The sequence below is a fragment of the Bombus bifarius genome, unplaced genomic scaffold (genome assembly GCF_011952205.1).
Source record: "Bombus bifarius isolate JDL3187 unplaced genomic scaffold, Bbif_JDL3187 scf7180000008199, whole genome shotgun sequence".
Classification (NCBI taxonomy): domain Eukaryota; kingdom Metazoa; phylum Arthropoda; class Insecta; order Hymenoptera; family Apidae; genus Bombus; species Bombus bifarius.
Window position 1 is genome coordinate 529,959 of NW_022884505.1, and position 8,251 is coordinate 538,209.

An 8,251-nucleotide genomic window follows, 5' to 3' on the forward strand; every position below is an offset into this window, starting at 1 on the left:
CCCGCGTGCTTCGCGTGTGATTCTCGTGAGGAAGGTGTTAATGCAATTCTGTGGATCTTTCTCAGTTCTTCCCGAAGCTTCCGTTATCAGCCACGAGAAGAAATCGTTGACGTCATTCTCTTTTTAGAAATTTGTATTTATTCGACGTCTTCGTCGAGAAATTTATACGACACGCAAGAAAGAAAATACAACGTGTGGGTGTTAAAAGAAGGCGACACTACAGATTTATGGTAGTGGGGCGAGGGACTGCACACGTCTGCACACACTGTTATTACACGGAGCTTTATTTAAGGAAGTGAGAGACTTCGGGGCAGTATATGATAAAACACGTACAGGTTTCCGCTGCAGAGCTCTTCAAGCGACGAACTGCTGCTCAGTCTCGCTGACGGGTCAATAAAATCTCTCAGCTCCTATCATTCTTCGGGGACTTTCGTAAAAAGAAAGCTAAAAGAAATTCTAAAAGTTAATACGAAGGTCCGAGGCTTCCCTTACGATATAAGAATCCTTCGATAGTTCATAGAACACGAAAATTACGAATGTTAAAAAAAGCTATGAAAATATTGTCATTAATGAACGCTCAAAGTAGAATCCTTGGAAAGAAAGTGGTCCTACAGTAAAAAAAAAAGGGAAAAAGAAAAACCGATGTATTTCATGTGAAATTAAAAATTCCGACGGAAGATACTATTTTTCCAATCAGCATGATACGTCATCCAACTACCGGCATTGTTTTCACAACTGTTCACCACGGTATATAATTGACGAATCGCGAAAACGTCCATCAATGCAGGTCGCTCCATCGACGATGAAGATATTTGTCGCCTGTTTCGTCATCTGGACGCTGATAAACCAAGAAATCGTACTCGCGAGCGGCGTCGAAGCACAGAATCAGGAAAATGATGGCCAAGTAGAGAACGTGAAGTACATACTGCCGACTACGTTGGATGGTTTATCGTACGAGAGCGATGGAAAGACAGGGGAACGAGTCGAGGCAGAGTCGTCATCGAGCAGAGAGACATTCGCGTCGAGTTTCTCCTCTTCGTCTGCGCGAACATCGTCGAAAAACGCGGCGTCATCGGCAGCGCTTTTATCGGCGTTGGATGAGAAACTCGACATCGGCGAAGAGAAAGCGTCGTCAAAATTAAGAAGTGAACCTTCCAGCGAAGTTCTGATCGCCGATGGATCGCTTTCCAAGGAGAAATCTATCGGAGCTGAGATCAGCGAGGAATCGAGTTCTAAAGTCGAATCCAATTGGGAGGGCGTCCAGGAGGAATCGAACAGCGACGAACAGAATCGAATTGTTCAGACGTACGTGAAGAAAGGGCCGGTTAAGACCTGGAGCTGGAGCAGCGTGGGCAATGAGTCGCAGAGTTCCTCCAATGAGGAAATTGAGCTTCTTAAAGAAGAAAAGTCGAAGGCGGAAGCTAGGATCAAGTTGGAAGCGGAGGCACGAGCGAAGGCCGAGGCGGAGGCAGCGGAAGCTCGAAAGTTGTTGAAGTCTCAATTGAATGCCCTGAAACAGGCGCAAGCTAAAGCTCAGGCAGAAGCAGAGGCTCGAGCACAGGCAGAAGCATTGGTCGCGTCGGAATCCAAGGCTTTGGCTTCCGCTCGAGCAATAGCTAAGGCCAGTACCGAGGAAGCTGCACAGGCACAAGCGCAGGCGAAGGCGGAGCAACAAGCTCGTTCCGTACTGCAGACTAAACTCATTTCCATCCTCGACACGCGTACTCGTACCAACGTCGAAGAGGAAATCGCAATCACGGAAGAACTAAAGGAAAAGGCGAAGACCTCGGTGGAAGCTTCTATAGCCGCGAGCGTGGCTGCCAGAGAAGCTGCTAAATCGATCAGGATCGCGGCCATGTCTCGAACGAAGGCCGCCCTTAAGGCTTTGTCGGCTCAGAAGGCCACCGTTATCCAGGCAGTCGCTTCCGCCAACGCTAGAGCCGCAGCTAGCGCTTTGAGCGCCGCCCTCGAACAGGCTATAGTTTCTTCGAGAGCTGCGGCTTCTTTGCAAACGGAAGCTTACGCCATAGCTCGTAAAGTCGTACAGGCAGCTGTGGCTGAAGGTGCTGCCCTGGACTATGCGAAATACAGAGCTGAAATACGCGAGAAAGCGATCGCGAAGGCGAAAGCCTCCGCGGAAGCGGCTGCCTCCGCGGCTGCCGCTGCAGCTGTTGCTTCTAATCAATTGGCAAGTTCACAGGCGAATAATCTGAACGCTGCTACCAAACTGGCTGCCGCCCAAGCAACTGCGGTCTCTAGAGCGGAAACCGCGTTGTTGGAAGTGAATGCAGCGGCCAAGGAGGAGGCGGCCGCCATGGCGAGAGCAGATGTTGAAAGTGCTGCTCTTGAAGCTGCGACCGCGGCTCAAGCGAGTGCGCTTCAAGGTGTAAGGGACGGAATTGTAATAGGATTGGGTTCGTCCGCTACCAAGCTTAACGAGCAACAGGCGGTAGCATTATGGGATGCATCCGCCAAAGATGGGAAGAACGCAGAGATAACAGAGACATAAGAAGTAGCAAAGAGTTGGGATAGATGTAAAGGAGAGCGATGATATTTTGATTTCTTTAGAGGAGGAATATGAAAAGTTATAAATATAAGCAATGTAGCAATGTAGATCTTGTCTTTTATTCCCTTTGTTTCCTTTAAATTCCTTTGATTTCGTCCTCTCTTTTGTAGAATTTATATAGAAGTCCATGTATTACGGATAGAAGCATAAAGAGCGAAATTATTGTATATATTTTGATGTATATTTTGTGATTTTTTAATTTTGTCAATAAAGCGTGTTACTATGACGATGCGGTAGTTTATTTTACTTGCTGATCTATATGTGTGTTTTTTTCTACGAAAATATGAAATAAAATTTAACATACAGATTTCTTGTAACATACGTAGATTTCTTAAGCTCAATTGCCTGTATGGAATAAAGAATTACCTATGTCTCGAATAGCATACTTTCTCTGTATTAAATCGTATTTTGCGTTTGAACAAAAATTTTACAATTGGGTATTGATGTAACGGTATAATATATGAACATTATACGCTGGTTTAACGAATTGTTATATGATTTATTAGAATAAACGCACGAAATTAGTAAATAAATGCAAGAACGTCATTCTCTAACGTACCATGTTAGAATAATCACTTAACGTGCAAAAGAATCAGTATTATTAAAATATCTACGTATCTCTATCCTTGATTACGATTTTTATATATATTTAATTCTATCTTCATACTTAAATTTTATTTTTACTACGATTCGTACATCTGGTACATTTTAAATAACATAACTTTCCATTGTTCATCACCCATACCAGTGAATCAAAAATAGTCCAAAAAAGCAATATCGGTTCTAAATATTTCAAAATTAAAGCATAATTCTTCATTCCCCTAAATATTTCCCTAACCAGAAACAATATAAACATAAAAAAAACAACGAAAACAAGTGACCTTGATACCGAAGAATAAAGATACCACGAAAGTCGTCATTTGAAGATCGTCAAAATTTAGTTACCTAAATTCGTCGATCGTGCAACACTTCTGTTCTCTGTTCTCTACTGATAACGCTGTTTAATCAAACACCTCCAAACTTGCAAGCAAAACATCTTGCAAACCAACTCCAGAGCACAACCTGAAACAATATTTTTAATCTCGCTTAGTCAGACAGGCGAGCCATTATTTTCACAATTGTCGGCGGTGCTATAAATCCGTCCATCCTTGCACACCCGGTATCAATCCGCGAAGCGTCGTCGAACATGAAGATTCCAGCACTGCTCGTAACGTGCCTCTATCTTTGGGGCTTCGCGTCCGCCAGCCCGAGCTCATCCCTGCTCGAGATCGTGCAGGGTAGCGCGTCGGCCACCGCATCCACCGCTGTGACCGCTAGATCCGGACTTCGTGCCGGTCAGGTAGCCCTGGCCTCGCAGAAGGATGCCACACTTCAGGCAGATGCCTCAGCGGCTGCTGCGGCCGCTGCACGCGCTTCCGCCGACCAGTCGGCCAGTCTAGCCCAACAGTCGGCGTCTTTGCAGTCCAAAGCTGCCGCCAGAGCAAAATCAGCCGAGGAGTCAGCGGCAGCTACGGCCAAAGCCGAGTTGCAGGCAGAATCCACTGCTGCATCGGCCAGTTCCGCTGCCAGAGAGGCTGCAGCGTCCGCGAAAGCCTCCGCATCCGCGATGTCATCGGCTGCCGTGCAGGCGAAGCTCGCCGAAAAGACGGCCAAGAATCAAGCTCTGGCTTCCGAAGAGGCCAAACTCAAGGCAGCCGCCGCTGCCAGCGCAGCAGCAGCAGCCAGCGCCGCCGCCGAGGTAGCCCTGAAAGCTGAGAAACTAGCGGAAGAAGCCATCGCCAAGGCAGCCGCTGCCAAAGCAGCCGCCAGAGCAGCTGCAGCCGCGTTAAACTCCGCGAAGGAAGCCGCCACGAGCAGCGCAAGGAGCGCCGCCGAAGCCGAAGCTAGGAGCGAAGTCGCTCTACTGATCAGCGAACTCGACAAGAAGAGCAGGGAACTCGCCGCTTCCACGTCGGCCAAGGCACGCGCTGCTGCCGCGGCTAGCTCCAGAAACATAGAAACGGCTGTTGTCGGAGCTAACATCAATTTAGCCAAAGAGATCTTGGCGGTTCCCATCGAGCCAGCGAAACTTCCGGAGCCGGGGCTGGCGTTGAAAGAAGAGAGTACCGCGATCGCGAGCTCAGAGAGTGACGTGGCGGTAGAAACGAGCAGCGAAGCATGGTCAATTTAAGGGATGACTGGATGCAGTACCAGGGAACGCGTTTCGTTCGAGGATAATGTTTGGTCGATGTAGGATGTATTCGATGTTTCCAAAGGAAATTCACGTGTCAATGTTGCCTATAGTCAGACAGAGATTGTAATGATGAAAATAAATTGGTTTAGCATATACGTAGGCCTGTGGTGTTATTCCTTGCATTGCCTTCTTTGCACTTTTCTAGCTGAATGGGAAATTAAGATGGATACATAAATTCATTTAGTTTCGTACTTTGGAATTTTTAATTAAAGCTGTACTCTATCCTGTTTGCAATTCTGTCCAGAGTATTTTAATAAAGAAACTATTGCCAGTAATAGGAAACTCTTTGTCTTTTATTTTATATTTTTATAAACCTTTTTTCGACTGACTAGGGTGGAGCTGATTTGCCGCGAATAAATAGGATGTAATATTGGAACAGTCGACATGGATGATGGTCATTCATTTTAAAGACCGTTTTAAAATAATTTTTTTGAAAAGTAAATTAAATATTGTAAGTAAAATACAGAGTTGATACAGAAAACAAGAAATATATGAAAGCGATAACGTTGATCGGTATTATAAAGTACCGTCAATACGCATACTATTTTTATGAAATTATATGGTTATACAATTGTTGATAATATCATTATAACACTGTAAAATTTTCAACAGATTTAATAATATTAATATAAGAAGAAAAAAACATTAATTATATGATTTATTCAACTGAACTTCGGATTTCCTTGTATGATTGTATTATATATTATCCTTTCTTTTTTTAAGATGATTATCCCTACAGAACACAGTTCAACATATATAGTAAAATAAAAACTATGAAAGAGCTTTATTTCTATTTTTAAACTGAACTTGAAATGCCCTTGCCATTGTTCTGTATCCTTGTACTTTCACAATTTTCTATTCCAACATTATTGTAAATTTTCGTAATACATTTAAGTTCATTACATTATATTATCGTATCAATACGTTTGTTTCAATGCTGGATAAGTCAAAAGTAGCTTTTACTGTGACCAATTGTCATAATAATGTCACTATTGGAATAAAGATATTCTTCGCATTATTTGCTCATTTGCTTATAATGTTTACTCGCTTTCCACTATTGTAGACTTTGATCGTATCGATTAAAGAGATTCATTGTCAACATGCAATCGCAAACGTGCGAAATTTCTGTTAGCAGAACTAGCCTGAATCAATGATAATTTAGCTCTCTGCCTAATCGAGCAACAAGACTCGAGGATTCATTCAAATAATTGAATAATTCAGCGATAGCTTAAGAAAGATTCCTTTGAAAATTTCAGCCTACTCTAAGCTATTTCGTAAGAGTACATATTTGCAAAAAAAGAGGAACAACATAGATGCTAAAACTATGACCACCGAACTACCATAACTCTATCAATTCGTTTCTGTTCTTTTCCAAATTTCGCCAATGTAAAATCCCTTATTCTCCCGCTCTTCAAGGAAACGCTTCCGAGAGGTGCGTGGCAAGATAAAAATATTTAACTATAAACAATCACTACACCTAAATAAACGTATCTTAATAATATGCAACTCCAGTACGGAACATCCTCTCCTCCAGTAACCCGTTGAAACAATATTTTAGGGTGGCGTCAGAACAGACGCGAATTTCGTGCAAAACACCTGCTGTTTTTACAATTGTCCGGACATCAGTATATAACCGCGAATGCTGTCCGGAATTGGCATCAATCAGCGAAGCTGCGTCGAACATGAAGATTCCAGCAATACTGGTTACGTCTCTGCTGGTCTGGGGTGGTCTGGCCGAGGGCCACGTGGTGAAGCGCGACAAGGAGCTCAAGGCACCCGCGCCTTTACCGGAACTACTCGGCGATGGGTCTGACGCGCTCGGTGCCTCGATGGAGAACGGGATCAAAGTCGCCAGAGCATCGCAGAATGTGGGCCTGAGCACGGAGTTGAACGCAGCCGCGCGGGCTGCAGCCGCTGCTGCGACCAAGCAGGCCAAAGACACAGAGGCCGCGGAAGCTGGTGCGGGCGCTGCGATTGCCGTCGCTATCGCCAAGCGTGAAGAGGCTATCAAAGCGAGCGAATTAGCCAGCAAGCTGTTGACAGCCGCGGTTGGGTCCAGCGAAGCCGCCGCGTCAGCGTCGGAGAGGGCGGCGCAATTGACGGCCGCAGCTAGTGCAGCTGCCAAAGCTTCTGCATCCGCCTCTGACGCTTCTGCCGAAGCCCAGGTGAGGGCCAACGCTGAAGCAAACATCGCCAAGAGAGCTTCGGCAGCTGAAGCGAAAGCCGCAGCGGAAGCCTCGCTTAAGGCGGAACTCGCCAAGAAAGCGGCCGCCGGTTTATTAGCTAAGGCTAGACTAGCGGCCAGCGCCGAATCCGAGGCCACTAAACTCGCAGCCGAAGCGGAAGTAGCACTGGCCAAGGCCAGAGTCGCCGTCGAACAGTCGCAGAGCGCACAGGCAACCGCCACCGCTCAAGCTGCCACGGCCGTTCAGCTGCAATCTCAAGCAGCTAACGCGGAAGCCTCCGCTGTAGCACAGGCTGAAACTCTGCTGGTCACGGCTGAAGCCGTCTCTGCCGCGGAAGCCGAAGCTGCGACCAAAGCTACCGGTTGGGCAAAGAACGTCATCAACAAGAAAAAGTTACTTTTAGCGAAGATCGATTAAACGAGAGACAAGAGAATTGGTAGATGGTTAAGCCAGAGCAAAGGTCAAGAGACGAAAGACATTGTCGATGGGACAAACGCGACTATCTTTGATAATTTGGTTAAACATGATGACTACTGGCGGAATAATATGAAGGCAGATAATGATTAGCACAACTGAGATTCGTCCGTGTATTGTTTTAGTGGAAATAAATTGTCGTAGCAACCCGAAATCTTTGCGAATGCTTTCTTCCTTCCCCGATTATAAGCTCTCCTTCCATATTTTGATTCTCTTTCATTTGTTTTATATTACAATGAAACGATATATAATAGAAGTATCTGAATCTTTCTTCTTTGATGAGTTTTTTATAAACCCTATTGTTTGAAAGAAATTAATTAAATACGACGAAACAACTTAACGTAGTTTCATAATATATGTATTACATAAGTATATGAGGAAGTTTGAACGATAATTATCACGTAATTACATTTGAACATGGTGAAAACAAAGACTTTCCTCGCATAATTTTTTTAAATTCTACACTAAATTCACAATGGATGGATTCGTTCCATCGAATTTTTTAATTTTTATACGAAACAAGATTACGAAGAATACGATCTTGCGTATTTCATCTTACGTATCTTATTTTCCCATGAAATTTAAGACATCATTTGTAACATGTCATTGTTGTTCAAGAGAAGATGTAAAAATAGAAAGGTGTAAATAAAATGTTTAAAAAATGAATAATAAACCAGTGTGTTACTTTATACAGAAATAATCCTATTGATGTCGGTTTGATTAATTAATTGATTAAATTAATCGACTAATTAAAGCTAGATTGGACTTTTACCCTCGATAGATTTTTTGAAA

General features: G+C 44.2%; 2 protein-coding genes across 2 annotated transcripts; both read left to right on the forward strand.

Moving 5' to 3' along the window:
- On the forward strand, positions 1–7,613 carry LOC117210332 (plectin-like). The gene is made up of 3 exons (XM_033453272.1): positions 1–2,506; positions 3,657–4,668; positions 6,312–7,613. The coding sequence occupies exons 1-3, from the start codon at positions 782–784 to the stop codon at positions 7,400–7,402; spliced, it is 3,828 nt and encodes a 1,275-aa protein (XP_033309163.1). The 5' UTR covers positions 1–781; the 3' UTR covers positions 7,403–7,613.
- Positions 3,577–5,035, forward strand: LOC117210154 (antifreeze protein Maxi-like). The gene has a single exon (XM_033452888.1). It carries the CDS (start codon positions 3,753–3,755, stop codon positions 4,734–4,736), a length of 984 nt encoding a protein of 327 aa, XP_033308779.1. The 5' UTR covers positions 3,577–3,752; the 3' UTR covers positions 4,737–5,035.
- Positions 7,614–8,251: the final 638 nt, after the last annotated feature.